At 39.9% G+C, this 15,558-nt stretch overlaps 1 protein-coding gene across 1 annotated transcript in view; it reads right to left on the reverse strand.

Annotated features, from left to right (window-relative positions):
* LOC142832687 (ATP-binding cassette sub-family G member 3-like) overlaps nucleotides 1–15,558 on the reverse strand; it is a 98,632-nt gene that overhangs the window by 37,365 nt on the left and 45,709 nt on the right. The window contains exons 2-7 of the mRNA XM_075943372.1: nucleotides 6,750–6,971; nucleotides 5,667–5,726; nucleotides 4,346–4,460; nucleotides 3,659–3,811; nucleotides 1,313–1,449; nucleotides 724–875 (exon numbers count right to left, since the gene is read on the reverse strand). Coding sequence (XP_075799487.1) covers nucleotides 724–875; nucleotides 1,313–1,449; nucleotides 3,659–3,811; nucleotides 4,346–4,460; nucleotides 5,667–5,726; nucleotides 6,750–6,952 — 820 coding nt within the window. The 5' untranslated portion in view covers nucleotides 6,953–6,971. The remainder of the gene's footprint in view (nucleotides 1–723; nucleotides 876–1,312; nucleotides 1,450–3,658; nucleotides 3,812–4,345; nucleotides 4,461–5,666; nucleotides 5,727–6,749; nucleotides 6,972–15,558) is intronic.

Here is a 15,558-nt window from a genome sequence, read left to right on the forward strand (position 1 = left end):
GTGAAAGGATCACTTGAATTTGACCTAAATTTTTATTGAACTCCATAGACTCACAAATGCTCACACATTTTTAAAGGGCAGCAAATATTTAAATCTATATTTGTAGTCAAAGACAATAATTCATAACAATATCCACATTTATCTAAGATTAATTTGATGGCATGACCCATTAAAAGTATGTAATCATCCAACCTGACTGAAAAAAAGAACAGGCAGACCAAAACATGAGTCCACAGAACCCAAACTTGAGCCACTACAGCCCTCAATCATTTCCTAAACCTGAAATGTAAAGTTACTGCTAAGTTAAGTAACCTTTTCACAGCAGTCAGGTGACACGAGGGGAAACCTGAAAATCTTCGTCTACTGCATGACCAAGAACACAATGATGCTGGGCCTTTACAAAGCTGTTCAAGTGATGGATAACTGGGCCTGAGGCCAGCATGTTAATTAAGAGGGTCACCATGACTAGGAAGCAGAACAAGAGGCTCAGTAACAATCCTGAAACACAGGGACGATACAGGACAGGAGAAAGGAAGACACCTGCATAGCAAGCCTGTGCTGCACAAATAGCAGAACCCTGTCACCAAATTAACCAAAGGTATTTAAAATGGAGAAGCCCACACACAGTAAGTATGCATGAGGACCAAGCAGCATTCCTGAGGACCCCTCTTCTCTTCCCAGATCCCGTGAATGAAGGAGCTCTCACAGCAAAGCCCACCATACCTGCAGATGTGAAGTACTCCAAAGCCTCTTGTGCAGGCCCATGAAACATAACTTTTCCTGAGGCCACTAAGGTGAGACTGTCAAACAGTCTGAAGATGGAATATGGGGGCCGAAAAATGGAGAAGATGATTGTTCGTCCCCTCCTAGACATCCTAAGTTCAAAATAGGAAAAGTCATAAGTCACTGAACAAAAACTTTGAGGTTCTTGACAAAATATTTGTACTCTCTGTTCCCATTGCAGCTTGAATTCTCTTTAAATGGCACCAAGAACACACACGAGATCAGCTATTAAGATGCTGTAGGAAATCTTAGTTTGTGGTTACCCGCCTACTGGGGCGTGGCCTCTTATACTGTAAATGTTGATGCAGAGCCTGCATCTTCCCCCTTTTTCTTTCTTCCCTGGCTGCACTTTCAGATTGATGGATTGCTGGATTTGATCTCTGTTCTCCATTCAGGCAGAGAATTCTGATTTGTGAGTTTTCCCCAAATAAATAACCATCTATTTCTCAACTCTGAGCTAGTGTGGGATTTCTTTTAAGCATCTGTTCCACATTAATTTAATAAAATTTAATGTTCCTTCAGCACTTACCTTCTCAGGACCGAGATGATATCAGTAGTAGTGCCCAAGTCTAAGTCAGTGGTGGGATCATCCAAGAACAAAATGGGATGCTCGGTGACCAGCTCCATTGCTATACTGGTCCTTTTCCTGAGCTCTTTAGATCTAGGCTAAAGTAACAATGACCACCATTATCAACAAGAACCCCAACAGTCATTGTCATTTGGTGAACAAGCCTGTTCGAGCAATAAAAAGTTTTGTTATATCAATATGATGAGGAACAAAAATATGTGCACCTGGGAGAAGAAGAAGGTTTCTCTTTTCCAAGTGAATAGAAAGAGGATCAGGACAGACTTGATATAAAGCCTGTGCTAATGACAGTTACTGTTTGTTCTTTATCAAGTCACATATTTTAGGTAATGAGTTATCACACTCAAACCTGGCATGGTGAATTCTCTGTCTGAGCAATGAGGAGGATGGGACAGGAGAAGATGAAGTATCTCTAGAAATTTAGTACATATTTAACAACCTTCGAACACACATTCACACACACGTTCCCATGCATAGACACACACACACACAGATACACACACACATACACATTTATAGACAGACACACACAGATATACACACATACCCATGCATAGACACACACAGAGAGATACACACAGATACACACACATACCCATGCATAGACACACATACAGATACACACACACACATACACATTTATAGACAGACACACACAGATACACACACATACCCATGCATAGACAAACACACACACAGAGATACACACACACTTACACATTTATAGACAGACACAAAGAGATAGATACATACACATACCTATTCATAGACACACAGACACACAGATACACACACATACACGTGCATACACACACCCAGATGCACACACACATACCCATGCATAGACACACACACACAGATACACACACACATAGCGATGCATAGAAACACACACACATTTATAGACAGACACACAGAGATACAGATAAACTCACTGCTTTTTTCAAAACTTTCACATTTCCATATTAGGTCTTTTCAATTCTCTTAAGACTTCATGAATTGACATTATTCAACTGTACAGCATCACAGAATTAAAGATTTATTTCATTTTGATAGTTAAGGATGAAATTGTTAAGATAAGCAAACATCCCTATTTTTCATGGATAAAAAATTAAGTATTCAAGGGTGAAATACTATAAAATATTCTTTTTAAATATGTCAGCAGGAAACTAGTTAGATATTACAACCTTCTACTGTGAAGCTCACCACTTGCCTATTACTTTCCCTGATCCTGTACAAATCTCAACAGGAAATGTCATTTGGCCGCTTTATTGCTACACTTGCCCAAGGTTGTAACTATAAAACCTTACACAGGGTCTTAGAATATGTATGACATAATATAAAAAAGCAGGGAATGAGGGCAGAAACACATCTTAGTTGTATGGGCAGTTGCTCAGATTAAAGGTAAAAAGGGAGCATAGGGTTTTATTTCAGTACAAAGTTGAAAAGTACAGTTGACCATTGTAGGGAAGTCAACACATGAAGCTGCTGCAGCTGGTTACACCCAGTCAAGAGCACAGAGAGGATGATGCCTACATGCCTGTCAGTGCTCAACTCACTTTTTCTATTCTCATGACACCCAAGACCAAAACCCCCAAAATGGAGCTGCCTAAGTGAACTGGGTCTTCCTACATTGCTTAACATAATCAAGACAATTACTCACAGAAATGCTCACAAGTCAACCTGACTATAATTCCTCATCGAGGCTCTCTGCTAGATGACCCATGTGATACTACACTGTGTCAAGCTGACAGTCAAAACTAGCAACCACAAGTAAGGATGAGAAAAAACACAAGAAGGAAGGCTACCGAAAATAACATGAGCTACACAAGTGAGAAGTAAGTGCGAAGAGACCAAGGACAACCATGGAGGGAAGTAAATGCAGAGTGAACGCAGAGCCAGAGGTCACCACTGCACAACCTGTGTCTGTCCAGAAGCACATTCTGAAACAAGGGACAAGTCCTCTAGGGAAAGTGTCAATAAATAGAAGAAAGCACTTGTCCAGTTCTCTAAAGAGTCAAGAGTTTAAGGCTGAGAGAAGAGGAGGCTCATGTGAGGAGCACTCTTCCATGCTGAATCACACTCCATTCCCAGGTTTAGTCATTGTTAAGTAGACTTCCCAGCTTAATTTTCTTTTAAATGTTGTAACCAGTCACTTGATTAATGCAGAGAAAGCAGCCAGTGTGACTACATACATCATATGAAACTGCTGACAGAGGGTCATGTAATCCACACATGTATCTCTCTCTCTCTGTCAGCTGAGCCTTTCAAGACTTTTCTTCACATTACCTTAACATTTGACTCTTTATCCAGATGCAGAAGATCAAGGACCTCATTAATCCGCCTTCTTTTTTCATCTCTTGTCATAGTCATTGGCAGTCGAAGAGCAGCTGAGAACTCTATGTTGTCTCTCACAGTCACCGTGCGCATCACCACGTCATTCTTAATGTTAAATAGTATTTCAATTAAATATAGTGATCAGTGAAACAATCATTCTAACAAATGCAACCTAATCCTCATATAAAATATACACAATGTAATACTTTCCTAAAAAATAAGCTTTAAATTTTACTAATTTCAAGTACAGAACTTGATGAAATCATTTTTACCCCTTCCCATTTATCATCCAAGAAGAGCACAGGGATTTTGGTGATGGCTACCTGTAATTATTTGCAGAAAACTAAGCAGTGAAGAAGGATGAAGGAAGGACAAACTTGGACAACTGTAGTACTCTGTAGAATTAAATCACACCTTCAATTACTAATACTGTGCTGCAGATGTCATACTTCAATCTCTCCACATCTTCCTATTTTATAATGTCACTCTCAGGCTAATGAGTCATTGTAAAAAGCCAATGTAGAGAAAGTCCGGCCTTAATGTGTCATCTAATGAACTGGAAACACACAGGTCTATTAGCTGAGCATCTAACCCCACAGAATGAGGGGAAACCTAAAATTACAAACCCAAAGCACTTACTTGTGGCACATAACCAGAAGTACATGTGAAATTAGCAGGTCGAGGGTTTCCATTTATCAAAATATCTCCTGATAATCCTCGTGGATCTTTCCTTGCTGCTAAGACATTTAATAACCTACAAGGGTTACATATGTTGTGTGGTTTACTTCCTTCTGTCAGTAACAGCTATCGGCTTTCAGATACTCAGAATAAAAAATTTGCATATCAAAAGGCTGAAATATCACACACACACACACACGCACATACTCACTTCTTTCTGTTCAGAATGTTTTCTAATACAGCCCAAAATTATGAATGTAAGAAATGATCTGTATGACCGCCTCTCCCTGCTATCTGACCTTGAGGACTCAAACAGGTAATGTGCTGCTTTACTTTGAGAATTGCCTGGTGGTGATTTCTTTTCTTCATGAAACTTCTCTTTCATCATTCTAATCTTAATACTATCTCTCCCACAAGAAATAATAATATGACCCAACACCATATACCAATCATGTTGTCATTTCTTAGCAGTAAAGTGACCTGGTAAGACTTCCTGCTCCTGGTGTAAAATTAGAATGCACCCTCCTACACACTCTCCAAAGCACACGGGATCAGCCTCACCCATACATACTCACAGTTACACTCACTCAGTACTGAAATAACTCATCTTTACAGCACAGAAACTGGATACAAAGTGGAGCACAATTAATAAAAACTCAGAAACAGATATTGGGGTTCAGCCTGAAGACCAGAAAAACGAATCGACCTATCACTGATTCTTACATGGATCTGTTGTGCGAACTCCTTCAGCCAATAGCCTTTAAGATACAAGCCCACTTTGGGTATGGTCTCCTGCACTGCAAGTGCTGACAAAAAGTAAGTACGGCCCCATTTTTTCTGCTGGATTTGGTTCCAGTCCCCAGCTCAGGGAAAGGACTGCAGATTGCTACCCTAACTGGGTTTTTATCCCCAAATAAATAAACCTTTGTTATACTACATTCTGGGCTATTGTAGAACTCTTAGATATTACTACACAACCTCAGTCCCAAAATGGTGATCCTGCCTCCAGGAACGTCAGAATGTGACTGTGTGAGAGAGCTGTCTCCTTCTGTTTTATAACCATCTCTTGGGCTGGGATTAAAGGTGTGATCCACTACTGATCAGTTTCTATAGCAGACTAGTGTGGCTACTGGGATTAAAGGTGTGTGTCATTGCTGCCTAGTCTGTAGGCTGGCCAGTATGACTGTTTTACTTTCTGATCTTCAGGCAAGTTTTATTTATTAAAATACAAGTGAAATATCACTACAACAACGGGCTTTTGTAAGCTTTCCATTATACTCACAAAGATCTGCTCCCATCTTGAGGTCCCATAATTGCGTTGAGGCCAGGTTTCATGATCCCACTGTAAACACAAAATTATACTGGTTGATTTTTTTATGTAAAGGAAATTATATTAGTTTAGGGTCTATGCTGAACATGATATTAAAGTTGGATAAAATTGTTCACAGAAACTAAGTGCAAACTCATAAAATTAAAACATTATTAGAAGCCTATTACTTATAAAAGATGTCAGTTGCTAGTGAAAACTCATCAAAAATGTCTCAGGTATCACGAAAACTTTCTGTTTATTATTTAAGGACTAGTCTTCTGTGATATGTGGTTCATCTAAGATAAGTGCTCTTTGAAGCAAGTAGCAGTTTCTCATGAAGACTCCATTACACTCATGGCCTTTATGTGTCAAATATATAACAGCTTCTCACTACTGTTTTGTGATTAATATCTTCATATGACCCTGCTCGCTGCCTCATAGACCTTGTCACAAGAAACCAGTGATTCATGGGACATCAGTAGCAATGTGATTATTACTAAAATAGAATAAAAAATATGAGTACATCTTAAGTAGAAATCCAAACATTAGAAAGACACACTCAGAGGACAGGAGAGCGTTGCGAAGTTTAACACTGAAGACAATAAAAAACAAAACACCACCTTAATCAAAATAGAAAAACTGAATATATACACATAGAATGATGATTTTCTTCTCTTATAAAGAGATTAGCTACACCAGGCAGGGGAATCTCAGGACACTTGCAGTCTGCTAACCAGGCATTACCAGCAGTGAACAATGAGCGACTCTGTGTGTAACACAGTAGGAGGTGAAGACCAATGCTCAAGGTTTTCCTCTGACAGCCTTGTGCTATGGGTGTGTCATAGCATTCACACATCTGCACATGTGAACATACACACATATACACTTAAACACAAACATAAACATATATATATGCATACACACATACACTTGTATAGTCACATAAACAGATATATACACATATACACACAAATACACACAGTTTATAGATAATAGAGAAAGTTTATGTTTGTTGAAAAGGTGCTCAATGTTGTGGTCTCTACTTCATGCACATACCTGATATTTGATAGTTTTTCTCTCACACTTGTTTTTTTAGAAAACAGAAAGCAATTTTGCACTGTTTCCTGATAGCTGATGTTATGAAAACTTAGCACAGCCTCTTCAGCCAATGAGTTCAGGTCACTGGTGTCCATTTCAGGAAGGTCACTAGGATTTATTTCTAATATTGGGACTGTAACAGGGTCATTATTGGATGACATCTTTAGAGATTCTTCCTTCCTGTAGAAGGAAGAGCAAGAGTAAGTTGATTGTCCACACAAACAACATTATTACACAGAGCAGCACACTTCAGGACTGTTTAGACTGTGTAGTCAAAGGCAGATTCCTTCCTGATGTACAGTACATATGGCTGTGATCACCTAAGGACCCAATGAAAACTCTGCATAACTAAGTACATAGACTCCATGTAGATACCAAATTCGTAAGGAACAAATGAACCCTAACAAGTAGAGCATAAATGCTGTTCATAATTCATGAGCGAAGAAGGGAATTTATGAGGAGACAGATTTCTCTTACTTCAAAAGCATATTATGATTAATATAAGTTCAGATGTAAAATACATAACCACCATCACCTCATGTCCTGTGTGTACATGTGCTTATGTGTGTGCATGTTTGTGTGTGTGTTGTGTATAGGTATATGTTGCATTATAGGCTATTACACAATAACAATTTGGACTTCCATGGCTCTCAGGAGAAATTTCTGGGTATTTCCAGCTTCAGATTGTCATTAAGAATATTCACACAGTCAACAAGACAAACTGCTGACAACGATATCATCATTGATTTAATGGATATACTTAAATTCTAGGAAAACTCAGATTTTAAAATGACAGGGACAGGGAGACCAAATCAGTAGCTAAGCAGTGTAATACTTCTAAGGAAAAATAATGGTATAGGAGGTCCTTCTGTATTTGTGTTGCTTTCATTGGTTATTAAAGAAACTGCCTAGGCCTTGTTGATAGGGTGGAACTTAGGTAGTTGGAGTAAATAGAACTGAATGCTGGGAAGAAGGGTAGAGTGGCAGATGCCATGAATCTCCTGCCTGAGACAGACGTACATTAGAATCTTCCCGGTAAGCCACTACCTCGTGGTGACATACAGATTTTTTTTAGAAATGGGTTCAATCAAGATGTGAAAGTTAGCCAATAAGAGACTAGAACTAATGGGCCAGGCAGTGTTTTAATTAATACAATTTCTGTGTGATTATTTCAGGGGTTAAGCTAGCCAGGCGGGATGAAAAAAGGGGGCCCCGCTCCTTTCAACAAACAATACAAATGGAATTTAAATGTCACTTTTCACAAGTTACTAATGTCTGCTTTAAAGTAAGACCTTTAGTGAACTGAGCATGTGAACAGTTTAAAATACCATCGTCAACCGCCAGTCTTCCCTTCTAATAGCTGACATCTTGGGTGGGAAGCCCCTGCCTGTGAGGAACCAGCTGCTCAGACAAGCCTCCTCCGGGAGCATCCTTACAGCAGACAGGGTGGGAGCAGCTGTGTGAAGAGCTCTGATGACAACCAAAGCAGCCAGGGTTAAGGGACAGCAGCAGGGAAGCAAAACTAGTTGCCTCCTGGCCTCCCAAGTACATGTCCAAACCCAGAAAAGACAGTAAAACAAAACCTACTAAACACATCTGCCAGAAGCTCTGTTATTCTTGAGGAAAACTATTAGCAGTCTGTCACTAAGCAAACTTGGAGCCTCAGAACAATGGCTTCCTCAAATCAGTGTGCCCTGAGATCCAGAAGGCTTAGGCTTTGGGATTTCAGACAAACCAAGCTATGGGGCTAAGGCTCTGTCACATCAGTGTGCTCTACTCAGACATTGGTGGAAAAATGAATGTTAAACTCCTCCTGTTCAAAAAATGTTATCCAAAATTTCAGTTACAGATTTCTAGTCGTTTCAGTAAACATGGTTAAATATTACTAAAGTGAGAACATAGAAGGATGTTCACAAGTAATCTGTGACCATTACTAATATGAAAACTGATTGCTACATTCAAAGATAGAAGGAATAGAATTACAGATTTCTTATCACAAGACACAAAATCTATTTTTACAACACTCATAATTAAGATTCAAGAAATGTATTTAGCAACCACTTAAACACTGATTAATTAAGAAGGAGACTAGAACGTTCTGGGGATAGAGAGATGACACAATGGTTGAAATTACTTGTTTCAGGATGACCCCAGCTAGGACCCTAAGCAATAGAGGAGAGAGCACTTGAACTGGCCTTGCCCTGTAGTCAGATTGATGACTATCTTAAATGTCACCTTCATAGACCCACTTCATCAAGCAACTGATGGAAACAGAGGCAGAGACCCACATTAGAGCACTGGGCTGAGCTCCCAAAGTCCAGAGTCCAGAGGAAGAGTGGAAGGAGTGAAAATATGAGCAAAGAGGTCACAGCCATGATGGGGACACCCACTGTAATAGTCTACCTCAGCTAATGGGAGCTCACCAACTCCAACTGGACAGGGAAGGAATCAGCAGGGACCAAACTGGACCCTCTGAATGTGGGTGATGGTTATTTGGCTGGAGCACACTGAGAGGCCACTGGCAGTGGTACCAGGATTTATCCCTACTGCTTGTATTGGATTTTTGGAACCCATTCTCTGAATGGATACCTTGCTAAGTCTAAATATAGGAGGGAGGGCCTTGGTCCTTACTGAAAGCAATGTGCCTTACCCTCCCTGAGGAGCAGATGGGGGATAGGATGGGGGCGAATGTGGAGAGAATGTGAGGAAAAGAAAAAGTGGGATCTGGGATTGGAATGTATAATGAAAAAGATAGTTTATTTTCTGATTTAAGAAATAAGATAAAAAAGGAGAACCAAATATATACATGACTGATAATGATTTTGACATGAACTCCATTCTGAATGAGAATTATCATATGAAAATAGAAGCTCTAAATTGGAAATAAAGAGATCAACATGGGAGCAGAAGGCATCTGCAGGACTTGACTGAAGTTCCTATACAAGGACACCTATGATGGAAGAATGCAGATGACAATAGCACATAGAACAACATGGGACTGGGTCTGAGACCACAGTTCAGTGCATGTTCACACCGTGTGAGGCCAGGACAGCAGCTCCAAGGTGAAACAGGCTGCCCTGGTGACAACAGGCTGTCAGGAGGAACCTATCGCTCTTCTGAACCTTAAATCCAGCACGGGTATTTGTACATGGATGTGTCCTATCCTAAGGGCCTGGTCCCCAATAACGGACTCAGAGGTGAATAGTGTGGTAGGTCCTCTGTCTATGTGTTGCTCTTATTAGTTAATGAATAAAGAACTGCCTTAGGCCTACACAGAACAGAACTAGGCAGGGAAAGTTAGACTAAATTCTGAAAGAAGGGTGGAGTGAGAGAGAAGCCATAGAGCCACCAGAAACAGATGTTCTGAAACTTTGCTGGTAGGCGGCAATGTTGTGGTGATGCACAGATTATTAAAAATGAGTTAAATTAATATGTAAGAGTTAACCAATAAGAAGCTTGAGCTAATGGGCCAAGCAGTGATTTAATTAATACAGTATCTGTGAGGTTATTTCAGATATGGGCAACCAGGACAAAGAAGTGGCTTCCTCACAGCTGAATGTAAATTATAAATGCTCAACTGATTACTCAGACTTGTTACTAGCTACCTCTTTCACTTAAATTAACCCATATTTTTATTTATGCTTTGCCATGTGGCTCATAAATTGTTACCTCTTTATTTACACATCCTTCTGGTTTATCAGCTGGCTGGCTTCTCTTTGACTCTTCCGTCCTTCTTCCCATCATTCTCAGTTTGACTTTCTGGTATAAGTTCCTGCCCAACTACTGGCCTGTAAGGTTTTTATTAACCAATGAGAGTAACACATATTCAGAGACTAGAAATGGATTGTTCCACAGCAGATATTTGACCTGACACTGCTCCTGCATGGCAGAGTGGTACTGGGGATAAACTCACTGAATCAGTCACTGTCATGGGGATGCCATGTAAAAAATGCATGGATGGATACACTTATGTCACCCACATGTCAGGTTATTGAGGAACAAGGCATTCATAAAGTGTATCAACTTTCTTGCCTTTCATTTCCCAGGCACTTTTGTTTCTTCTGAGGTTGTAGCTTTTGGCAAGTGTAATTTGGTTCCTTCTGATCCTACAGATCAACATTGTATCTCAGATAAAGACTGCATTTAACACAATGAAACAAATAGTCATCCATAAAGACTTACAGTGGTGCAAGGGTTAAAGCAGAGCTATGGAAGGGAAAACAGAGCTGATACTCATGTAGCAGAGAGAGCTGTCCTGGAACAGAGAGGCCAATAAATACTCATTTGGTTCAAGGCACAGTGTCAGTTCAAGATAGAGAGAGGGTTCTTGTGGCATATTGTTTCAAAGCACAGAGCTGACTCTAGGCATAAGAGGTCTGAACAAGTGGGAGCTCAAGTCGAATATTTCAATTTGGGCTGATCATGTGAGCAGACATCCTGGGACAGAGTTGAGTGCTTCTTGCCTTGTGTCTGGTGATGCACACATCAAATGGCCTGATGATGACTCAGTGGCTATGATCAAAGTGAGGGCATTGCAGCACCCATGACTCTGGTGTTTTGGACAAGCAAGCACACAAACTTCATTTCTCAGACAAGGTCTTCAAACATCCATGGGTTTAGGTGTTCCTGGCCTGTTAGTTTTATAGGTAGTGTAAACAGAAGTTTCTGTCCCACCAAGTCCTAGAGTCATTCAGTCCCAAAGAAACATATATAGGCTTATATTAATTATAAAATATTTGGCCTATTAGCTCAGGCTTATTATTAACTAGCTCTTACAACCTAAATTAACCCATAAATTTTATCTACATTTAAACACATAGCTTGGTACCTTTTCTCAGTGAGGCGTTCCCATCTTGCTTCCCCTTTCTTTGGCTGGTGACTACTCTCTCATTTTCCTATTCCAAGAATTCTATTCTGGTCACCCTGTCTATGCTTCTTCCCAAGCTACTGGACAATATAAGCAACAAATCTTTACAGTGTAAAAGAACAGTGTCACACAACCAGGTAGGAATAATTTTGTTTGTATTATTTGTATTAATGAGTTGTTTATCAATCTATGACTTATGTCTGTGCTGGATACTTGCACACATAAGGTCATTTTTCCTCAGCATTTACTTTCAAAATGAAGCAAACCACTGCTGTATAAATGGAGTCACTCAGGGTAAGACACACTCTAAACTCTCCTGTTCTGTATAACACAAAGGAACACAAATCGTCACAGCCCGAGCTCTACACACTTCATCTCTCACATTGCTAGAACCCAGAGCTTTTATTCTTTGAGTTTGAGCTGCGGTGGAATCTAAAGTCATCTAGCACATGTCATCGTGCCCTGGATGCCCTGGTGGGTAGGCAGCGATGAGGGACAGTAGCGCAGGAGGGAGTGACTGAGACACACTCCTAGCTCAGGCTGTGCAGGAATGAGGACAGGCAGCCCTGCCTCCTGTAACCAGGAATGACTTGGCTCCTCTGGATGACTGCTGATAATGAGAGTTCTGAGCAGGTGGCTGCCAGAGTCTTTGGTGTCTGAAACTGACTCATGGTGCAATTTGTGTGCAGCAGACAGGGGCTGAGAACTTTGAACCTGAGTAAAAGGATTACTGAATTTCCCCAGCTTCTTCCCTATTGCATGGTGATTTGGTGCTGGAAAGGATCTGAAAATGCTTAGGCAAAGAGCTCAGCTCCAAAAACTTCTCTCCATTGCAGAACTCCATGCTCTGTTTGCCATCCCCACTTTTCCAAAGCATCCAGGAGACACTGCTTCATTTAGACAAACCCACACACAGAGTGCCTACCTGGACCACAGCCCACAAAATCCCCTGGTGCTAGCCGTGGAGAAGACTATACAAAGACAGACAGGAGGTCTTTAGTGTAATGGTATTTTGTTTCTACATTGATTTTAAGGTCTTGCTCTTTTCTTTTATTCTCCTTTTCTTTTTCTTAACCTTACTTCCTATACATTTTAGTTGTCACTGTTATGGTTTATTTGAGACAGGGTTTCTCTCTGTAGCACTGGGTGTCCTTGAACTCACTCCATAGATCAGGCTGACCTCAAACTCAGAGATCCATCCGCCTCTGCCCTCCCAAATTCTGGAACTAAAGGTGTACGCCACCACCTCCTGTCCATTATTTCTTTATTCCCATTAATATTAATGTAGTAAATTGGCTCTGGTGTTGTTACTGTGGTTTATTCTGCACTCTGACCAATGCCCTCTGCAGAAAGAAGCTTACTGTACAAAGCCTCACATCAGTGTGCAAACCATATTCTCTCCCACAGGTGCACAAACCACAACAATAAAACACAAGAATGTAGGAAACAAAACTTTCTCAAAGGATCATAACTTGTCAGCAACTGATTCCAAAAGTATTTAATTGGATAGAGTACTGAAGAAATTATTCGAGAGGTTTAGTTACAAAGGATTGCAACTTCAAAAAGATAGACAGCTGAGGGTAATAAGCAAAACAATATAGAATATGTACAATACACAGAGAATTTTTAAAAATGTAAATGTTGGAAAACTGTTCAGATAAACTTTTAAAACTTTAGGGAAAACCACCACCAACAGACTAAATTAATTGAAAGATAAAATTACCAGGACTTCAAATACAAGGATTAATGAGTTATTGCATTCCTTTTTATTTGAGAGGAATAAAGAAAAATTTATAATGATCCCAGAATATGACAGGCAGACCAAACAGAAATATTTTTATTTGAATAGAATGCTAAAACACAGACTAAAAGCATATAAAACCTTTTCATTCAAGCAATATCTTAAAATTCCTATTGAGCGATAAGGACATCCAGATACAGAGGTAATTTAGACTACCACATACATCAGACCAGAAAATAATCTTGTCATATCACACTGTTGGTAAAATTCAGATTTACAGAACAAGAGCAGAGTGCTAGAAATGATTTAAAAGATGAGCCAAGTTACTAACATGGACCTGATTGAAAAAAACAATCAGAAAAACAGCACGTTCCTTGTCAGAGGCTAAAGGCAAGAGTGTGGAACTATGTATTTTGAGTCCTCAAAGAAAAGAATGGACAACCAATGTTACTACAAACAAATTCGTCCTTTATAAAGACCTTGAAGATGAGCACAGCTAAAGCAATGCATGACCACCAAAGCTGCAATGAAGAAAACACTCACGGGAAAATAAAAACACAAAGAAGAAAGACAGAAAGCTATGATCACTACAGAAAATAACTCCTGTAGTTCTAAGGAATCAACAGCAGTAACTCAGGAAGTGTGCTGGCTAGCTTTTGTCAGTTGACACACGCTGGAGTCATCTGTGAAGAAGAATCCTCAGTTGAGTAATGGCCTGCAGCAGATTGGCAAGTCTGTGAGGCATTTTCTTGATTGATGATTGATGTGGGAGGGCCCAGTCCACTTTTTGGTCCTAGGACACTTAAGAAAGCAGGCTGAGCAAGCCATGAGAAGCAACTAGTGAGCCATGTTTGTCCATGGTAGCGGATTCAGTTCTTGCCTAAGTTCCTGCCTTGGCTTCTTTCAGTGGTTGGTTGTGATGTGGAAGGGTAAGCCAATATACCTTTTCATCCCCCAGTATCTTTTGATCATGATGTTTTATCACAACAATCGAAAGCAAAGTGCCAGTGAGCCAGGAAACATCTAAGATGAGAGAGAAAGAAAATATCACATAGCAATTGAAACCAATTCAGAAAATCAGGTGAAGAGAAGCCCACCAAATTATAGATTTCATTCAGTACAAAGTTTTGTTTTCTCTGTAGCTATGGAACCTGTCCTGGAACTCACTCTGTAGACCAGGCTGGTCTCAAACTCACAGTGATCCACCTGTCTCTGCCTCCCAAGTGCTGGGATTAAAGTTGTGCACCACCAAAGACCAGCCAGTACAAACATGTTAACATTAACCTACAAATAAATGGTCTCAATTCTGGAGCAAAAGATGCAACTGGCAGGCTGAATTGAAAAAGAGAAAACAATAACCACTTGTTTATTGCAGCGGGAAACTCAGCTAGCTCGCAACACATATGAAGACTGACAGAAAAAGGATGGAATGGCATTTTAAGCAAGCAGACTCCACAACCTGTATTTCTACCTGAAAAACAGATATCCAGCCAATATTAGGAAGAATAAAGATAAGTACATAATAACAATTGGAACACTCTATCACAAACTTTTAACAAATCCAAAAGGTAATTTCTTATATCCTATCAGATCATAATGAATTGTAGAAAAAGTCAACAGTAAGAGAAAGCACAGAAACACATGGTGAAAGAACATTGTGTTTTTGCAAGCATGGTTCAGCATATGCAAATTAGTAAAAGAACTTCAACACATAACTTGTTCCAGGATAAGTATGATATCATAATCTCAATAGACAAAGGAAGTCTTTGTAAAACTCATTCCTGCACACAATAAAGAACACTGTGATAATCCTATTAAACAAATATACTGAATAGGGAATAACTTAAATCAGTTCCTCTAAATACAGGATAGAGCCAGGAGCAACCATCCCTCAACTATTGTTTAGTGAAGAGCTTGGATCCTCAGAAAAATAAGATGAGAGAAGAGAAAGAGAGATACAATCAGGAAAGGAAGAAGTCAAATTGCCTCATTTGTGGATGAAATGCTTTTATATGTAAAATCGGACCAGGCTGGCAGAACACTTGCCTAGCATGTGCAAGGCTCTGGATTGATCCTCTGAACTCATACCAAGAAAAGGGTTCTGAAAACCACCCAGAGTCCAGCAAAGGTGTCTGCAGGTAAATGTACCGGTTGCATAG

This window comes from Microtus pennsylvanicus, chromosome 12, assembly GCF_037038515.1.
Source record: "Microtus pennsylvanicus isolate mMicPen1 chromosome 12, mMicPen1.hap1, whole genome shotgun sequence".
NCBI lineage: Eukaryota > Metazoa > Chordata > Mammalia > Rodentia > Cricetidae > Microtus > Microtus pennsylvanicus.